Source organism: Lygodium microphyllum, chromosome 1, assembly GCF_053477565.2.
Source record: "Lygodium microphyllum isolate KBCC chromosome 1, Lygodium_microphyllum_v1.1.10, whole genome shotgun sequence".
Lineage (NCBI taxonomy): Eukaryota > Viridiplantae > Streptophyta > Polypodiopsida > Schizaeales > Lygodiaceae > Lygodium > Lygodium microphyllum.
Genome location: NC_141135.1, coordinates 44,378,097 through 44,399,073, shown reverse-complemented (window position 1 = coordinate 44,399,073; position 20,977 = coordinate 44,378,097). Strand labels below are relative to the sequence as shown.

The window sequence follows — 20,977 nt, the reverse complement described above, 5'->3', positions numbered from 1 at the left end:
CAATAATGATTCATTCTCTCTCTCTCTCTCTCTCTCTCTCTCTCTCTCTCTCTCTCTCTCTCTCTCTCTCTCTCTCTCTCTCTCTCTCTCTCTCTCTCTCTCTTGGAGATTAAAATTACAAGACTGTATACAATGACGGTCATTGATACCAGTTAGCCAGAGCAGAATAAAGCATACAGCTCAGACAATCCAAAAGCATGCTTGGACATGTAAAATCTAAAAATGACTGATAATTATAAAATTACTCCAAAAAATAGTTATGCAGCAGTGGCAAGCAGGCTATAGGAGGCCTCAAATATATCAGCTTTGGGATCATGGACATAGAGATTCTAGATCACTCAGCACTGTGCCTTTGCAAAACCTGCTGTATTGTCACCCTAGAAATCTCCAGAGCAGCTTGCCTTTGCATAGAGCAGCCACATCTCCACTGAGATCCAGTCAATACAGCCTTTCTTTCAAAACTGACTTTGGGAGAAGCCACCAGACAGAGAAACGTGTAATTCACAGATCAGCCCCTCCTCTTCTGAATCATAGAGTCCACAGTGTTGCCTGGTGTATTTCAGCAGATGAGGCTTCACCTTTACCCACAAGGACTCCAAAGAAACTTGTTTCAGCATACAAAATTATGTTCCTGTTCTATTCCACGTCTCAGTTTTGGGTTAAACAACAGTGTGCTAGCCTAGACTACCTCAGATTGCTGCAATCTCCAAAATAAAGTAGCTTTAAGTCAGTGTTCATCATCCACCCCATCATTGGAAGCAGTCACCAAAGATCTGTACCACATTTGAATTTTACAGACTTACCATTAGAACCAGTAAATGATGTCTTTTGAAGAGCTTCCCCATCATGAAGTCAACAACCTTCATTCGTCTAATTCAGCTGATGGAGTTGCATTTAGATCAGTAATGCCCAAATGTAAGCAGATCTACAACTAACACAGAATTGTGTTCTCAATCCCAGACCACAGAACACGGATCTGGACTCAGTGTCAAAAGCAAACAGACATTTTCCAGGGCATTGGTTCAGAGGTTCCTTACAGAAGCCATGAAGGACTCTGAAAAAGGCTGAAGAGCACATCTCACAGGAAGCTACGGGACAGGCCTGAAAAGAAGCCATTTAGCAGATGTCCTATTTCCCATGAGGAAAACCCTTGATTTTCTAGAGTTTGATTCAAAATTTTCAATTCAGCCAGCTCCTAGCCTTCACCAACAATTATTGAGTTTTCAATCTTCACACACAACTGAAGGACTGTTCATGTGGAAAATAGTTGCACCCTGTTTCTCCAGCTCTGGTGGGTGAATCCCTATCCTCTTCCCAACTACTTTTTGATTCTACCTTTTTAGAAGCCTGTCTATTTTTTCAAATAAGTTTGAATGAAAGACACCCATGGTAAGAAATTCATCCAACCTCCATTCCATAAATCCATTAGAGCTCAATTTCCAGCAGTAGCATTTTACAATTCTCCTTCATTAGCAGTCCTTTTAGTTTCAGTGAATTCAAAACCTTCAAATGCAGAATTTTTCTTCTTCGGAATCTTCTGCAGTCCCCTCGACCAGCTCTCCAACCCCAGCCCCTGATTCAGTTCCAACTCGAACAGCTGCAAATCACTTTTCACACTGGGCAGTTATGGATCACTTCATTCCCATCATAGTTGAGAGAACCAAGGAAATGGAAACAGAAACAGCAAGTTTTGAGGATGAGGAAACAGAAATGCCATGTCATCAAGAAAAAAAAAGGGGGGGTGGGGCGCATTCTCACAGAGAGAGAGAGAGAGAGAGAGATTAGTGGGATTCCTCAGTTTGTTTCATGCTCATAACTGAAGTTTGTTGGCAAGTGGACTGGAGGGGAGAGAGAGAGAGAGAGAGAGAGAGAGATGATCTACGCATAAGAGAAACCAATGATTTATACTATAGAAGATAAATCGGGTGAAAACATGCCTTCCTAACATAGCCAAAAGTTTTGTCAATTCGCATTGCATAGGGTATGCCATTGTCGTTTCGCTAAGGGATCCTATCCAAACTATTCAAAACAGAGGTCTATTTCTTGTTACCATTGCCCCTTGGAATTAAAAGGCCCCACAGAGAGAAACTATCTGTTTGAAACTTAAAAGCTATCAGTATTGAATAAACATCAACCTGCTTATGCAATGATCTACTCCAAACACATCGATTTCAGTCATCGGACTGTTTGGAAAGAATGTGCATGTGTGGACATGATGGCCCATCCACTTGAAATGCAAACAAATCTCATCTAGTGGTCACATGCTTTACCTGAAACATGGACAAATTTCGACCAGTCATCACAATAAGATAAGTTCAAATGAAACATTCTATGCTTAAAAATATTACACAAAACATTCTAAGCTTTAAAAAGCATGACTAATGTAACATATTTAAAAACTTTCGGTCATGTTGGGAAAACAGTAAAAAGGGAAGCGTTTAACGCCAGCTATAGTCCCAATAACAAAAAGACCAGTATTGGACTCACATTAGGATTCAGCTAGTAATAAAGCCATTAATTGTGTTGGACGAGCCCATACATATTTGATAGATATGAAACTTTTAGTCAAAACCACCAAGCTCCTGAAGACAAAAATCAGATATTCGAACATTGATTTGGTGATTGTTCCAAGGAAAGGCTTAGGATATCCACTTGTTGTGACTCATACAGGTATGAAACATATGCTAGGCCGGGAATCCCCCTTCCTCCCTTTGTCGGAAGATTCTCCATGTTGTTAGTATACACCTAAGTACACGAGATTGCAAACAAGCTGGATTCACAAGTAGCAAGTTGCATGTCTTTGGAGGAGGACATTTAAGGATCAAGAGAACTATAGGTGTTTAGATAGGCAAGTGACCTTTAAATGGCACACACAAAGATATGCAACTAAAGAAAAGGGAAGTGAAAACAACTGATATATTAAGTTGCAGAAAGAATGAGACCAAAATAGATGATTTGCCTAGATGATGAACCTTGTAATAACAAACAACAAATATACACCCAAAGACCTCCAATCTCTCCACAAACTATGTCACAACATCTTGTGAACAAGTTCTCCAATTGAGAAGGCCAATACCACTGCGATATTGCTCATCTAAAGAAAAATGCCATGGAGCAAATACAAGACCAAATGCTTTGCCTTTCAATCTCAAATACGATTCTTAATCTTTTCATCCAACCTTACAATGCATTTGGTTTAGCACTACTATTATTATTAATATCGCTGCTATCGTATACAAATAACATCTTTTCAATGAGGGCAAAACACTTTTGAGCCTAAAACATGACTTCGTGTTATCTACACTAGCTAGATCCATGGTAAGAGTATCATGTATTCTGAAATCAAGTCTAGGACCTCTTTACTCTTGAAAATTTTGCAAACCACAACAAAGTATTGTCTCAACGTTCTTTAAAAGATGACATTAAATCGATAAAAGTAACACCAATAATCCCATAAGGGCACCTGAGAAGATTACTCATGAACATGAGCCAAGACCATACTACAAAACATTACTTTGATTCTAAAATATTCTAAATAGAAAGGCGTACTTGAGAAACATAAATAACAAGTTATCAGCCTACGTTCATGCACAATGCACATACATACATATATGCTTTTTTTGTGAAGCCACTATTTATTACTTCATTATGTATGTGTAGCGTGCACAAACACACACATAATCCACCAACTATGACCACACTAAAGACCTAGATTTGCAGCACTCTAATGTGAATCTTCTCCTTACTTAGATCACGAGCAAGAAACAGTTGTTGCTTCTTGTCCCATAGCCAAGTTCCAAAAACTCTATGATGCTACTAGGGAGTCCATCTATCTTCACCAAACTCTAGCTAAGATGCTCTTTCCATTCTTCATGGAGTAGATGGTATCCTTGTCACTAGAGCCATTCCAAGTGCCCACCATTCTCTGTCACTAGCAGTATTAGGTATTTGGCACACTTGTCAAACCTAACTATTTCCTCACATCCAACAATCCCTACATCATACAATTGTACAAACTTACTAGCCTGATGTTCAAGTGACTCAGCAAGAGCATTCAACTTGGGGCATAGTAAGTGAAAACCACTTGAGGGCACTACTCTTGTGAAAAATCCACCATGTTGCATGCCAAATTTGCATTTCCCTTGCTTGCATCTTGTTTGAGATTTGGGGATACTTAACTCGTCAAAAACTCAATTCGGTAGCCTTCCAAGTGAAAGCTCTTTGGAGGTGCATAAGCATTCTCCCTCTGCAGCAAGCAATTCTTATGGGCCTCATTCCCATATCTTCTACCCTTGATCCTAAGCTGCAAGCAGCTTCCCCTCTCTTGGCAACTAAAACCAACCTTCCTTCTCCCAAAGGGTGGTAATGACCTGATTATGCACTAATACAACAAGCATAATATTCAAATAAACCGAAAATACAAATGTTACCAATCAATCTTCGACAATGGACTCCTAGTTGACCCCAAAATTGGTGCCCCTCACAGTATTTCTTTAACTTCTATTAAAATTGGATAAAATACACTAAGATTTGACTCCAATCTCCTTCACTTTCCAATGCTATTTGCTGTCAAAAGATGACTAGCAAGCCTTCAATCTGATTTGGCCCTTGATCTAGCAACGGATTGGACAATAATTGACCCTTGGCTGGTCAAAATGAACCATGGCAAACATTTCCTGTTTAGTCAAAATATTTATAATAAGATTTCTACCTCTTCTCATTTGACTCGTTAAAAGCCGATATGAAAGGTGCACATCTCTTGGAAACCTGTATCATAAAGGCACTATTCTATAGGGCTATTCGAACCATATTGGGTGGGACATCAACATCAAGCATTCTCGAGGAGGATACTCCTTCACCCTTAATCAAAAGACTTATTTGTTGGTTGGGCTAAAAGCAACCCACCTACCTCCAAAGTTGGTGCATTCCCAAGATTAGCTCACCATCATCTATTCGAACCAAAGTTCTATTGCCCGAGCCCATTTGAAAATCAAGCACATTGGGTTCATCATCATCTTGGTCATGAGTAGATCACATGGCTACCCTCAAGTTGGAGGCTCACAATGTGAAAAGCTTCATTATATGTTTGGCTTGGGACCTAAACCCACAACCTCATGATTATGAACCCTAGTTCTAACCACTAGGCCGTGACCATTGAAACTAATATGCATGGGAACAAGCAACATGTGGGATCTAGCTAGTAATATGTGTGAGAGACTACCATAAGATTTGGAAGACATAAAGATGTTCATTGAGAGAATCTACTAACTCCAAATGGCCTTTTTTCGGTTGTACTTTTTCAAATTGTTGATATTGCTTTTGGGGGTGTCATACTTGCACATGTATGCTATAACAACCTGTGGAATTTAAGGACATCACATGTAGTTTTAGGCCAGGCTAGAACAAGCAAACATGTATGATCTATCTAGCAACATGTGAGAGACAACTCTAAAATATTGAAAACACAAAGAGGTTGGCTAAGACTACTATGGACTTCAAAACCCTTTAAAGATTGTGTTGTTTTATTTCATTGACATTGCTTAGAGGATATTATATTTGCATACTTTGTGCCATGAAAACCTATCAAAATGGAGATTTGAATTAGGCATTTAAATTGGATTTCCTCCGAGATTGACTTACAAAGCAAGTGGAGTACTAACCCTTACTCAATCTAACTATGTGGTTGCACTTATTGTAATATTGACAGCCACATAATTAGAGTTGATTAAAAAACTCAACTAGTGAGAGTCCTTAACACTCAAAGATAATTGTTCAATTGCTGAATATGAGATATATTTGACACTACACATTGGACAACATTAGTTATCCAAATTCCACACAAGCTTAGCAAGAGCCTTAAAACAAACCATATTTAAATTGATCCATTGACTCTCTATGAAGGTTATTAGAAGCCGACAGCATAAATCCCAAAACCAAATTTTAGTTTTCCATGGTCACCAAGAGAGAAGAGAAGCAGCAGCATAACTACACCACTCAAGCTACAAGGTCCTCTCTCCAAAAGAGTAAGAAATTTATGCAAGCAAAAAACTATGTTTCTAATGCTATGAGACTATGCTACTTGAAGGTGTTACATTGTTGCACATTCAAAGAGTGGCAAAGGGGGGATCCACAACTTCGAAGTTCTCCTTTGTTTTTCCAAAGCTCTGGTTATCATCAACAATAAGAAGAGCATTGCAACAATCAACATGAATAATGAGGAATATGTTATCTCCAATCAGCTTGTCAAAATACGGATTGCATATTGCAACCATACAATGATTCACTTCCCTTGCAGACAAGCTGGCAGTGGCTCTCCAATTTAGAACTACTGATGTCTTGTGAATGTTGATTGTGCGTAAGGCCATTTTCTTCATTGTTCCAATTCCATTCTCTTCATATTTGCAAAACTGTGCCCCACCAAAAGTTTTATCTATGAATAAGGCCTTTCATAACAAAACATCTCATAAGTATTTTCATGCCACTAAGGCCCTCAAAGACTCTAGTGGTACAAACACAAAGCTTTATCTGTGGTAGAATGTGACATCTGTGGTAGATTGTTTGTCACGTCTCTTTATCATTCTGGGGATTCCTTGGTTGAAAGACTCGTCTGTCATTCCCAACACGCATGGCTTTATTCAGTGTGACTGTCACATCCCCAATAAAATTGGTAATGCATTAATTCCCATAGGCACGACTAGAATTCATGTGATCATCCAAAAAGTGATGAAACATGTCTCAATTAACACCAGTCACCTTGAGCTGAAGAATATCATTTCACCTTTCTTGGGCTTTCACCCATATCAGCAGCAAAAAAATGTGAATCTTGTCCCTTTCTATCCAGAGTATACTCTTAGTTTAACTTACATTTTCTGAATTATCAGTTGCATACTGGACACATCATAGCGTGCAGTTTTAGAGCAACTCTGAGCTTGCATTCACTCACAAGCTTAGTACCCACATCTTGGTATTATTTCACCAATGGCATTTTCATGCAACAAAAAATTGGTCTTTGTTTGCCTCACAACTGGTATTCAGGTTTGTGTTCAGTGTTGCAGCCATTATACTTCTACCTTTGAGATCTGCAACCTAAACATGAGGGAGAACTTGGAACAACCATAAAGAAACAGACAGACTTAAAGCAAACACAATCTTGTCAGTGGCATAGGCCCGATGCTTGCCAGCATTTCACACATATTCTTCCAAGTCTCAAAAAGAGGCGTTGATCAAACTATTGTCATCATCTCATGATGTAAGATAAAGTAGAACAGATGCTTGTCACAACACATCTCACAAACTTCAAGTCTGCCTTCATCGAGGCTAAAGTACAACAGATATTTGTCACAACTCATCTCGCAAACTTCAAATTTTCCTTCAAGGCTCCAGCAGTCTACCATGGGAAAAAGACAACAGTAGCTTGATGCTGTAATGTATCTAACTGCACAGCTGACAGTGACTGTAACACGGTAGAAAAGGACTAATGAAATCTACTATCAGCATGGCTGATGCAAGTCCCAATCACAAACAATACAAAAATAAGGGGGAATAGAGAGTGGAGAGAGAAAGAGAGAGAGAGAGAGAGAGAGAGAGAGAGAGAGAGTGTGTGTGTGTGTGTGTGTGTGTTTTTGTGCATGTGTGTAAGAACTGTTGAGAAATAGAAAAGAAGGTATTATATAGCATAGAAATCCATGCGTCACACTTGCCTACCTGCTTTGAATTTCAATAGACGTACATAGGCCATGAGAAAACTTTTCTATAAACTGTCTCATGAGAGTGTTATCCACCCATCTTAGACCAAAGGTAGGACACACTCTGAAAACCAACTATCCAGTTGACTTCTGAAGGTTTGCTTTGTCAATGAACAGATACATTGAACCCAATTAAGTCAGCTTTAAGTAAATAGACTGCTAAACCACTAAGAGGACATCCAAATAAGAAAAATATATTGCGAACAAAGGCTCATCTTAGGAAAAAAAGTGATGCAATCCACAGCACATTTCTGAATCAATCATAGAGACTTACCTGCCATTATACACACAAGGCTGTAGGACAGTTGGAGTTGGCACTCGTTTAACAAGGCAAAAAGACGAAATTCCCAAAAAAAATGGCAGATCAAGCAAAAGGGTAAATCTTACCAATTTGTTATTATTGTGGAAAGACACCTCCACCACTCTCTGCTGCAACAAAAGTTCAATCAAGTTGTAACACCAAAAAATCCCATAACAAATTGCCATAAAACAAATAGAGAGAAATTTTAACCTAAGAGTAACTGTTGCTTCTTCCTCGTGTTCTTTTTGATGGAAGCCCATCGCTAACACACTTTCAAATCTTTTAGCCTCACAGCCTGCACTTCTTGCCATTGTATCTCAGCAGTTTTTAGCGAGCCTTAAAAGGCCATATAGTCATGAACTCATTTCTTTTTCTGAAAAGTAACTTCAGTACCTTATAAGCTGTTACCTAGAGCTCCTAAGCAGCGAAACAGGTTGGCCTGATAAGATGAACTCTCACTGCATCCCTGAAGAAAAGGTGATATTAGAATTCACCACTTCCTCAGAAAGATGATCCCTTAAGGTTCATTGCACAAACAGATCCAGTAATTATCTGCCTAGTAGGCATCCATACACTTAACAAAACAAAATACAGGCATGTACTGTTCCAATTGACAGAAAACAGTTCACAAGAAATGTGTGATTTATTGAAATTGCACACAATACAATTTAATGTTGAGCCCCTTCCAGTTACGACTTGGCCAGAGCTCAAATGGTTGGCATACAACTGAATAGTGCACACAAATAATGTTGGTTCCCAGAAACAACTGTACAAGGAAAAAAACGCCTTTGGCGAGTTGTCTTACAGCAGGAACCAAGTTTGATCCTTTGATAGGAACGCCCAATAGTAGTTGTTCCTCATAGGCTCCCCATCTCGAACAGTTGCCTTTTGTGCTTGGCACAAAACAGCGATTGGGATGCGAACCACCAACAAGGATAAATGTCACATTGTTAGGCGAATAGTCTCGGGAAACACCCAACTGTGCCAACATGCTCACCTATCAATTCAAAAAAAATCACCTTCTTCCTGACCTGTACCACTGTAAGTGATCTATGCAGTATCTTCAAACTACTGCCCGATGTGCACTATTCAGAGAGAGATCGAACTTGCTCAAGTGAAGCCAAGTCCCCAGCATAGACTTCACTTCGAATGAATAAACGGATGATTTAAAGCCTGAGACACTGTTATACGCTTGTCTGGATCCAGTATAAAGATCTTCTCCAAAAGGTCTTTGAAATTGGCTAGTAGCTTCTGATCTTCATCAGTGGTTCCTGTGCCTGTAATCAACGATCCAATATCCTTTGGTTTGACATTCACCAGTACACGTTTCACAGTCTGCAACATAAAGAAAATATGTGAGAAATTCACCCAAACTCTTGCATCTCAAATAATCTGCAAACGGTATCACACAAGCGAAAAAAGGCCCATCTACTTTCTAGATCTACAAAAATGCAACTGAAGCAGAAAGACATAAATTAACCTCAAGATGAACAACAGATATACAATGAAACAAAAAGGCATAACAGGAACCTTCCACACTGCCAGACCATAAAACAGGCTAACAAAAATATTCAATAATGAGAATAGTGGACTTATGGAAATCGTCAGATATGTGTTTGATTGTGAGAAGGCCCTTTTAAAGGCTCGCACAGGGACAAACCAAAACACTAGACCATGGTTTGCCAATTATATGACAGACCCCAAAATTATTTCAACGATCCCCCATTAGAGAGAGCACAGTGTAGCTCTAAATGTAGCAACTCTGGAAATATACGTGCAGAACTTGTAGTTGTCTAAGTGCCTATGTATGAATCTCAGCACAGAGACTGAGTGCATCTAGACATACTTGCCTCCTATAAGAAACCTCGGAGTCAATATTGCCTTGTGCTACATGATAAGGATCAAAACCATGTGAGTAATAATCTTGCTGAGGCATCTCCTGCATCATAATCCACTACATCTTATGTCTGTTCAGAACAAAAAAAAAAAAAACTATGCTGTCCAAGGAGATGTTCGGCCCTTCCAAAAGCAAAAGGCTGATAGCAATTATTCCCCAATTGTTGAAGGAACAAAGTTAATAGAGTTAAATAACAACATACCCTACAGCATTTTGTTACTAAGCATGTCACAGGAATATGCTAAAAGATTGGCCCAAAGCAAAAACAATTTACCGTCTTTGTGACTGGATCTTCTTCAACGGCACAAAAGTTATAGTCCTGATCAAAGTGCTTGGATACAAAACCCGCCTGGAAAGTGTAAAACACAGATGACTGAGCCAGAGGAATACTGATAACGTTATTTATTACTGATAAGGCATAAACCTAGGTATGTACAAAGCTTATGACACATCAGCTAAAGATAATAAGTAGGAAAATAGCAATTGCTCTTTGCATGTTTAGCATGTCATTAAACAAGAAAACCACAAACCTTCTTTAGCATCTTCTTAGGGAAAGGACCCTTCAACTCCATGTGCAGTCTCAGCATATCGTTGTTGGTTGGACCTGGAAAAAGCACCTTGCCAGTGTAGAACTCATAGAGACAACACCCAACAGACCACATGTCCAGCGCATGATCATAGGGCAAACCCAAAACTGCAACAAGTTGTGTACAAAATCAGTCCAATCATTTAGCTCAAAAGGATTGTGTCAGGGGATTGACATAAACAACCAATTTCAGTTTTAAAAACTTACTAATTTCTGGAGCCCTGTAGAATCGGCTAACAAGGTAAGGAGTGATTTCATTTTCTCCAGCAAACATGGCAGAACCAAAGTCACAGAGCTTCAGCACATTTTTTGCTTCATTAACCTGTAGACATGGCCATCAACTGTTACTTCCAACAAACCTCAAACTTCTTGTTCTGGATTCGCTAAAACACTGCCAAAATACCCACCAGCATATTGTCAGGCTTGATATCACAATGTAATACTCCACAGTTCCTTAGATGTTTCAAAGCGATAAAAAGCTGTTTTGCATAGGCCCGAACAGCATGCAAGTTAATGCCAATATTCCGTCCAAACTTCTTCAAAATTTCACGAAGATTCATGTGAAGGGATTCAAAAACCAAGCACAAATGGTTACGGTATTCAAAACTGCTAAGGAAGCGAACACAATGCCGCTTGTTCTCTGGGTCTGCTCCAGCCAATTTCTTCAAAATAACATGCTCTTGTTGACCAGATTTGAACCTGGAAGCCAAAAAACATTTGATCAGACTTTCAAAGTTCATTATCTAATGAGAGTAAAACTTCAAGAAGAAACTACTGCAGTGAGATTACATCAGTTCATTGCTGCGTATTATTTTAATTGCAACCTCCTCAGGCTCTCCACGTGTAGCTTTCAAGTCCCTGGCACGCACAACACTGGAAAAAACCCCTCTTCCATGGGACGCTGCGACTTCAAAGCGCCCATCCAAAACCTCACCAATACGATAGCCTTCAAAAATATAACAATCACAGACACATGATCAATAGAGTAAAGGACAATCTACTTATTTATGCAACTTACAATAAAAGCCACATTATCTACATATTACACCATTATAAAATTTTCAACCAAGGCCATGTCCAGAACGTACAATAGTATCCTTCAGCATCATCCCAATTGTCGGTTAAACCACTTGTCTCCAGAGCTAAACCATCACCTTTAGCCTGTACATTCAACCTCCAGATTCAAAATCCATGTCACCAATACCCATCAAAATGTATGCCTTCTATCAGCCTTCAAATCAGAGACCAGGCCAATGCAACATACTCAAAATTCCGCCTGACAAAGAGGCACAATCGTGCAACATCACCCCAACTGTGGAGAAAAGGCACACTTCAACCAAACACAAGACACCTGGAAATTTTGTGACTTACTAGTTTGCGACCACCAGCTGGTGAATCTCCAAAAATGTAGTCACAGAACATGTCATTAGACTTCTCACTCTGGAATGTGGAACATAGAAAAGAGAAATACTTTAGAGAAGTTCACACATTCTTGAGCAAACCCAGGCTAACAATGTCCATGCTAACCTTTGGTGTGCCTTCACCTAATCCACCAGTCCTTGGAAGTTGGTTGAGCAGAACTGTCCCATCATGTGGCCCTTTTCCAAGGTCAAAAGATGCAGATTCAACTTTTGAATCATCAGCATCAAGCACTCCATTTTCAGCCAAAAGCAATTTCGTATCTCCAAAGGGAGAAGCAGCCATTTGGGAGTCAAGTCTCTCTTTCTTTTCCTGACTTTTAGCACCTGCAATGACTTGCAATGCATGAGATACACCGGAAAAGCTAACCATCCTCTAAAAACTTAGCTGGAAATAGACAAGTATAAATAAGGGAAGACCTTCTGAGTCTATCTGTTCACTAGTAGACGGCTGCTGTTGAACTTTGTATTTTTCTAAGATTGCTTGCCTACGCTTGCGACTTTCCTCCTTGATTTTTTCGACATCGTCTTCCTCAGTTGTTGGCTGTAAAGCAACGCTTTCTTGGTGTTCATCTTCATCTTCCTCCATCCTGCATTATTTCAAGTACAGAAGTCAATTGCAGTCTTATGCACCATCACTTTCAGCACAATCACAATTTTTTCCAATCATACCTTATAACCTTCTCAATGTCTTTGGAGATGTGGTTAGTCCTTGAACCCAAACCGGGCTCTTCCACTTTAATCTGCTGGCTATTGCCACCAACTCTGTAGTCACGAAAACCATCTTTGGACCTCGAACGTCTCCTCCTGTCTCTCTCGTCCTTTCGCTCTCTCAAGCTCTCCCTAGATCTAGATCTCCTCCTCCTGCTGATGTAGTCTCTTGATAAGGACCTCCTCCTCCTGTCCAAACTATTACTACCATCCCTAGACAATGATCTCCTCCTCTTCCTGTCCAAGCCATCCCTGCGGTCCCTTGACAATGATCTCCTCCTCCTATCCAACCCATCCCTGAGGTCCCTCGACAAGGATCTCCTCCTCCTGTCCAAACTGCTCCTGTGGTCCCTGGACGGTGACCTCCTGTCCCTGTGGTCCCTTGAAGGTGACCTCTTCCGGTCAAGCCGATCCTCCCCACATCCACGGCGTTTGAGAGCATCTCTTGACTTTGAACGCCTACGTTCTGGTTCAGCGCGGTTGTCTCGTGTATGTCGTGATTCAGGTTGCCTTGCTCTTTCAACCCCACTTCCAACATCTACAGAATGCTTCGATTCCCGCACAGGTTCCCTGGACTTTGATCGCCTACTCCGCTCATTCAGCCCAGTCTCTCTAGACCTTGATCTCCTTGAATCCTTTTCAGAACTCCCTTTAGTGAATTTGTAGCCACCCCCTTCATTTGATTGTGATTGTCTACCTTGCAACGAGTCGTGAACAGACCTGGAACGGTAGTCTGCTTCCCTTGACCTTGAACGTCTTCCTCGTCTGTCCTGCCTATCCCTGGCATTTCTGGAATCGTACACATTTTCCCTAGACCTTGATCTTTTGGCTCTCCTGCTCTCAATATTGTCAATACTATATTTACCATGCTTAGAATCAGAAAAATCTTCTCTTGATCTTGACCGTCTACCTCTTTCTCTATTTTCATGGCTGTCCTTGTACCTGTGATTGTGACCAGCAGAATCCTTTGAATCATCAGCTTTATTATTACTCTCCCCCTGATCAAGTTCATTTTTCTTTAACCTTCTTACAACTTCAGCATCCCGATGCTGGCCGTCACGAGCATGCATGTGCTGTTTTGACTCTGGATCACGATCTCTGTGCCTTTTCTGGTCTGTGATACTAGCAGTCAGTTCCTGCTTTCCCTCTTCCTGAGCTTTAACACTTTGTTTGCTCCCACCAGAAGGTGAATGCTCCTTCTTGTCTTCTTTATCCAGAGGAGACATTGAACGCTTTCTTTTTTTAACCACCTTTGGATCCACATCAGGAGAACTTGATCCTTTTGAGATTTTGCTAGAAGGAGGTGATGCATGCAGCTTGGAATCATCTCTGACAGTGCCTCTTGCAATCACCAATCTATCATCATCATCTACTTCAGAAAACGATCTGGATCCATGCTTTTGTCTTTTGCTGGAGTGGTTGTCTGTTTCTCTTTGTCTCCCGCTAAGGTTGCTAGCCAGCTTAGTTGGAGAAGGTGATGTAGGTGTATCATGTATAAAATCGTCTTTAACTGATTCACAGCAGTTAGAGACACCTGCCCTTTGTTTATTAATTAAGTTATCTTCTGAACCGGACTCGGAATCATAAGCTTCAGCAATGCTTTGTATACTGTGAAGAACTGGAGCACCATCAAAGACTCTCTCTCCCTGCTCTTGTTTGAAATATGGAGCTTCAGATTCTTCAACAGGTAGCACCTGCATCCAAGGCGACCAGCATGATATTTTCTTGACAATATCACAGGAAATAAGAAACCAAACAGCACAGACAGATGGGACATGCACATTACCTCCACACAGACAGCTTATGTACAAGCACTTAACAGAATGTTCACAAGAAAAGGAGCTACAAACCTTCTGCATCGGAGACTTGCTACATGTGAGGCTCATTTTGGCACCTTTCCTTTCTCCTGTCTGAATTTCTCCAGATTCAGCATCTGAGTCTGCACCCTTGAGAATAATTTCTTCGTCATCGAGAATTTCTCCCTCCTCTTTTTCATCCTCGTCAATATTTTTATCACTTTTAGTGAACAAGTTGGTTGTGTCATCGCTCCTGGCAAATTGGCTTTCAAAATCGATATTACCATTCTGAATTGGTGTGTTCACAGGAACCTCTGCTCTTTCAAGTTGCCCCTGGCGCTCTGACACATTGAGGCTACTATCAGGTTCTGACAATGTCCCTGAGCTGGGAACCAATCGTTTACTTCCGGGTTGATGAAGCTCACTATTATGAATATCTGTCAGAAAATTGGCCTGAGTGGTAGTTTCTCCACTATGCCGCCTTTCTGAAGCTCCAGCTTCAATAGGTTTGCTGTCCTCCTTCTCTTTTGCATCTTCTAATCCAATATCATGATACCTAACGTCCTCTGTCTTTTCTCCGTCCTCTGATCCAAGAAACTGGCATCCATCATCGTCCTGGCCGGTCACAGTTTCGTCATCGGCATGCTCTTTGCGGTGCTTTCTCCGATGCTTATGCCTGTGATGCTTGTGTTTGTGCTTCGAAGGTTTACCTTCACGAGCGTCCTTATCTCTATGTTTCTCGCTGGAACTCCTGCGTTTATGCCCCTTCGAGGCGTCCTCTTCCGCCAGCGGATCTCTAAGAGGCTCGCTGTCAGAAGCTGTCCGATGCTCGGGCGTGCCGATCTCCATGGAGAACCTGTTGCTGCTGCGATGAGGACGAAGGAAACGCAGGAATCGTGGAGAACCTGTTGCTGCTGCGATGAGGACGAAGGAAAAGCAGGAATCGTTGCTAGCTGTTTGCCCTACAAATTTCTTACCGGGGTTTGGACGCTCGAAGGGAAAGGGTCATGATATGTGGAACTCAGAGAAAAGGCCGACCTATGGTGTGGGAGAGACCCATTCAAGAAAATAAGATTTGCATGCTGTGCCGAAGGGAAGAGGAGGTAGCTCTCTCCGTCATTTATTTCCCTTCCTTGCTGAAATAGGGTCTACGCGTGAAAGACTGCTATTATCCAATGTGAGGAGCAAAGAAATAAACCTCTCTAAAGAAGCAATTGAACCTATAGACGAATTCAATTATTCCCTTTCCTTGTCATAATAGGGTCTAGGTGTGAAAGATTGGTACTTATCCAAGCAATTGAACCAATGGGCAAATAATTACCTTGTGAGCTTTCAAAGGTAATGAAATATTCAAACATACGATAGTCGATGCGCATGTGAAAAAAACATTAAGTCTCTTTAAGAGCATTTAAAGAGCACTAATTGTATTGGCATGTGGCTGCCCCACCTCATGCATGCATACATGAAGCAACCTCAATCAAGTCCCCTCCCCTTGTAGGCAATGGTGATGCAAGGGTGAGTGGCATGAAGCCCATGATACAAGATGAGAACACCATGGGCATGGATTATTTGGGGACTACTCAAAATGCAAGCATTGGCATATAGGAGGTTGAAAAGGCTATGAATCTTGACCAATTGGCTTACAACACTAAGAAGCGGTCTGACATGGTTACCACACAAAAGAGATCATTCAAAAGTCCTATTGCCCTTCCTATGGCCCAAATCAAGTAAATGTACGTTAAGTTTGCAAGCTTAGGCCTATACTTTTATTTCATGGGCAATCCTCCCTTTGAGGAAGACTTCAACAAATGGTTTGCTCGTGCCTTTTGAAATGTACCCGTGCACAACTTCCCCAACACACACAAACACACAATCTTCGTTGATCCTTGCCCTTGAAAGTCTGCACAAATGTCTTGAGATATGTGTACAAGTAAAAGAAAAATGGCACATGCACACACATTAATCATTTGTTTTAAAATGTCTTGAGATATGCGTACAAGTAAAAGAAAAACAACACACACACACACACACACACACATTAATCATTTGTTTTATAAATGTGTTAGTTTTGTCAATAATGCGAGTTAGTAATTAGTTATGCAAATTTATTAGTTAAGTTAGTTTTTAAAGAAGTTAAGTTAAGTTAATCAATATTAGTTAGTTAGGTTAGTGATTACCCTAGCCTAATTAGCTAAAGTGTATGAGATAATTAGTTTAATTTTTAAAAAACTTATTGGAACTAGTTAAAGGGGAGGCTTTAACATAAGGGGAGTATTAAGAGGGGAGAGCCAAATTCCACCGTCATCCTACCATATACACCCCCCTATTGAAAGATATGACAAATGATGTATGCTCTAGGAAGTGATGCTATGAATCCCATATGCATAATGAGATTGAATGCTAATATCCAACTACTACAAGGCAGTATACTTAACTATTGCTTTCAATGAGTTGAATGCAATATATCATGATGCTTTCTTCTTTCAATTAGTGTCATTGTTAGTGTTTTACACAAGATTGTGTTTATGAGTCTAAGCTTCCATCTTGGAACCTAATTCACTTGTGTAACAATCAATCCATTGTCTATGTCATCATGAATCTTATATTCATCTCCCAACCTCCATAGCTCCTACCATGCTCTATATCTGTCTTTCTAACACCCCCTCCCCCAAATCACCCCCCCTTACTTGTTAATAGCCAAACGACTATACTCCTCCCCTCATCAACTTTAAAGTAGCACCACTTTAGAGAAGGGAAGCTTAAATCTCACCTCCCCCCCCCCACCTGGCATCATGTACTCCTCCACTTCGTTGCTACTTCCTCTTCTTCATTCCCCCCATTGTACCTCTCCTCCACTAGTTTGCAAACATATGGCTTCCTCACCTGCACCAACTACAACACCCCCTCTACCCTTCATGTGAAAATCATGTTCCCCATCCCTTTCAGTGTAAGTGGTGTGTGTTTGTGGTCACTATCTAAAAGAAATCAGAAGGCTACGACAAACACCCCCCCTCTCTATGTGGTGCCAACTTGTAGTAGTAATGTGCAGAGATTTTAAATCTCAACTTGGAACTAACCCAAGTGGCATTGATGTGGGTACTCCATGACTAGTTTAAGGGAGGTTTCTCCCCTAAATAGTATGGGTTATCTATCTCTGGTTGTGCTATAGGCTTTACATCTAGCGATGCCCATCTCCTCCTAGCATAATCTGCAAATCCACTCACCTGTGGGGATGTGGCTTGCCCTCGTAGTCTAAATCTCGAGCTAATGAGAGGATACCTTGACCTTGCTAATGGCTACTCACCTCTCATATGGCATGTATACATCTAGGTATCTAGGCCATTGAAAGAAACCTTCCACTCTAGTCCTTGTGAATTGGTCTATGTAGTATCACATCTTCAAGGAAAGGGGAAACCTAGGTGAAATCCATGTATGTTATATATACAACTAGTAAAGGTCATGTCACATGACTAAGTTCCTCTTTGTGTGGGAAAAGTGCATGAAGGGGGGAGTCAAAGTCATATTGAAAGGGGGGAGATGGTCCATGTTGATCCCATATCCTATAAGCCACTACTTGACCTATACATACCATGAAGTCTCCTGTCATGCTGCCTAAGCTAACTTCCCGAGACCTTGAATGCTCCTAGGCAGTCTATCTAGGTGCATGTCACATACTCTGTGTATGAATCTGATAGTCTAAAAAAGGGCCTCCATCATCACGGGGGTGCAACAAACTCAACTCTAATAATCTCATGTGGTACTAATGGTTTGTTGCGGGTCATCCATGAGAGCATGATGATCTGTGGTCTCTAGATTTGTGTCCATAGATATGTAGCCAACAAGCCATGATCCAAATAGGTGCACCATACATTGTGGCTGGTGTGACCAATGTGTCAATTAGCTATCTTTGTGTGCAAGGCTCCTAGAAATGTGCCTGGTGGCACTATCTCTCCATTGTCATAGCTCATACGAGCAAACCACCAAGACCCACAAACCGCTTATTGCTTCAAGTGTTTCAAGCCAAGAGCTATGGCTACCTCTCACATAGCCGTGAGCACTCTTCCACACACAAATGTTGCAAGCTTACCTTTGAATTTTATCAAGTGGCTCCTCCCACAAATCCACTGATAGCTCCACGATTCAAGATGTGCCCTCAAACAAGCTCCGTCTCCAAGCTCTGAGCTTCAACCTCCATAGCCATGTATGCAAGAAGGGAGAAGAGAAAAGTATGAAGATGAAGAGGGGAGGATAAGAGCTTCTCCATGGTCCCTCACTCTCTCCCTCTCTCACACTCCCTCTCTCATGCACAAGAAGGAAGCAAGATCAAGAAGCAAGAGGAGAACAAGTTTGGTCACACATAAGAACGAGCTTCTTCATTCATTTTATGACTTTTATACATGTCCTATCCTCTCCTTAGGTGGCCATCCCCTTTTTGGTTCTCAGCCTTTGTCCATTCCTCTACTCTCTTTCCTTCTCCTTCTTATTAGCATAGGCCTCAACCCACGTCTCTCATTCTTTACAACTTGCACAGGAGAGAACTCGATGCTCTTTTACAAAGTGAATTGCAATGTGCCCACCACTTTTCTTGCGAACATATTAGGGTGCGCTTATTATTATGTGCTTCCTTTTACATTTCACGCTTTTTCTTGTACTTCATGTCTTCATATTTTTTTACTGTGTCTATGTCTTTTGTCTTCCTCTTGCCTTGGAACTATCTTCTATTTTTTATTTTTTGAATTTTTTGACTTGGTCTTTCAAGGGTGTACCATTGTCCCCTCTCTTAGTTGGGTGCTAGTTCCATGGCACCTAATGGTATGGGCTGAAATTGTAGAGGTTTAGTGTGGAATGGTTCTTGGGGCCTTTGGAGAGGTGGATCACATTGGTGGGAATACTCTGTGAAGTGAGTTTGGGAGGTTGTAGATGGCAAAGATATATGATTGGTTGAAGGAGGCCTTTGCAAGTGTTGGCTTGTTGCACTGCCGTACAATGTTCATGAGAAGAAAAAGAGTACACTTCCTAGGGGGTTGTGTCTACCTTACCGTGCAATGCACTGTGCAAGTGATGGTGGAACTGGGAGATGGGTGAAGTAGTTGACATTTCCAAATGTGGTACCTTCAGCCCTTGGCACAATTTAGCATTGGTTGTTATTGCTGGCCTTTTCGTTCCTACAAGGGAGGCTCCTTTGCTAGGTGCATGCATAGTTTCTTGCACTTTGCTCACTAAATATTGCACCCAAGCCATGATGTTGCTTTCATTGACTGTCTCTTCGGCAGTTCATTGTAGTGGTGTGACTATCAGGGTGACCATGACAAGCGGGATTGTATGTAGAGGGACCTTTCCCTTGCCTTGCGCCACTGGCCTTTGCCCATCCTCTTCTATCATAGCACTCATGCCTGGCACATCTTCTTGAGTGGGGCTCATCATTTCTAATTCTTGAGATTGGGAGGATTGCTCCACCAATCTCCTGATAGCTAGTGCTATTTGTTCCTCTTCCTGTTGCCTTAGTTGCTCCTCCTCCTCTTAATGGGAATTTTCAGTATGATATTCCTACTCCCACCTTGGCTTAATAGCTTTGAGCCTCGCTACTCATCACTTCCATTGACTATCCTTTCAATCGAGGTTCCCTGCTACTACTGTTGAGTGGGCCGGTTAACCTCCTTCTCTTTAGCACCTCGTTTTGTTTTGTCCTACTAATCCCTATTGAATTTGTTATCCCTCTATTCTTCTGTTGAGAATGAAATAGATGGGTTTGTTGGAGTGGGGGAGCGATGCTCCTTTGGGATCGGTGATGGTTTCGGGGTTTCCTCTACTACTTATTCTATTTCCGCCTCCCTGAGGGCTTCCTAGATTATAGCTATTAGTACCTCTCCAAACCCTACGTTTGAAACCTTGGAAGCTGGTTTTTTTCATTTTTGATTCGTTGTTGTAGCCGGAGACTCTCTCTCTACTACCCTTGATGCTATTGCTAGCATGTTTGCCAACACCTCGATTGTTTTTCGGACATAGGCATTTCAATTTACCTCATTCAGTGCATTTTCTACAAGGCTCTCTAGCAATGACACTCTTATTAGGTTCATGAAGGCATTGTATCTTTATCTTGAGAAGAGAGTATGGACCATTTTTACTTGCAGTCGACGGATGGTGGGTTTGAGAATGTCAGCCAAGCTGATTCTATCATTTGTGTAGACTTTCTTTTTGTCCATCCCTAGCATCTTGTAAACGTCCCTCTTCGGCCTCTTCTTCGGCTTGTCCACTAGTCCCAGGGCCTTCTCCACATTTTATGGACTAAGAGCAACTTCTACCCTTTTGGTGGTATCTCCTTACTTAATTGTTACTGTGCCACCATTCCTCTGGGCATCAAAGATCCTCAGGAACTCAATGCATTTACAGTGCTTGATGTCTTGCCCCACCTTCTCCAAATACTTGGCCAAGTTTCATTGTTCTATTACTTATTTAATGACCTCTTCAAATGTCGCCAATCCCTCCAGATTGTGGATGTTGCAATATTTTAGTTGGTTGAATG

General features: G+C 41.2%; 1 protein-coding gene across 33 annotated transcripts; it reads right to left on the bottom strand.

The window, feature by feature from the left end:
* Positions 1–210: 210 nt before the first annotated feature.
* LOC148041055 (uncharacterized) lies at positions 211–15,580 on the bottom strand. Of its 33 annotated transcripts, none has more exons than XR_015690602.1 (17): positions 14,509–15,578; positions 12,620–14,352; positions 12,368–12,537; positions 12,057–12,274; positions 11,901–11,969; positions 11,618–11,690; positions 11,319–11,475; positions 10,937–11,228; positions 10,737–10,851; positions 10,474–10,637; positions 10,218–10,292; positions 9,066–9,381; positions 8,852–8,931; positions 8,257–8,512; positions 1,038–8,171; positions 804–931; positions 211–697 (listed from the first exon to the last, which is right to left on the bottom strand). XR_015690602.1 is itself a non-coding variant. In XM_087676165.1 (13 exons), the coding sequence occupies exons 1-13, from the start codon at positions 15,301–15,303 to the stop codon at positions 9,375–9,377; spliced, it is 3,957 nt and encodes a 1,318-aa protein (XP_087532291.1). In that variant the 5' UTR covers positions 15,304–15,579; the 3' UTR covers positions 9,240–9,374. The 33 variants fall into 33 exon arrangements, 3 of the variants coding, with proteins under 3 accessions (XP_087532291.1, XP_087532300.1, XP_087532308.1); XR_015690607.1 differs by having other exon boundaries at positions 804–925; XR_015690610.1 differs by having other exon boundaries at positions 804–879.
* Between the last annotated feature and the right edge of the window lie 5,397 nt (positions 15,581–20,977).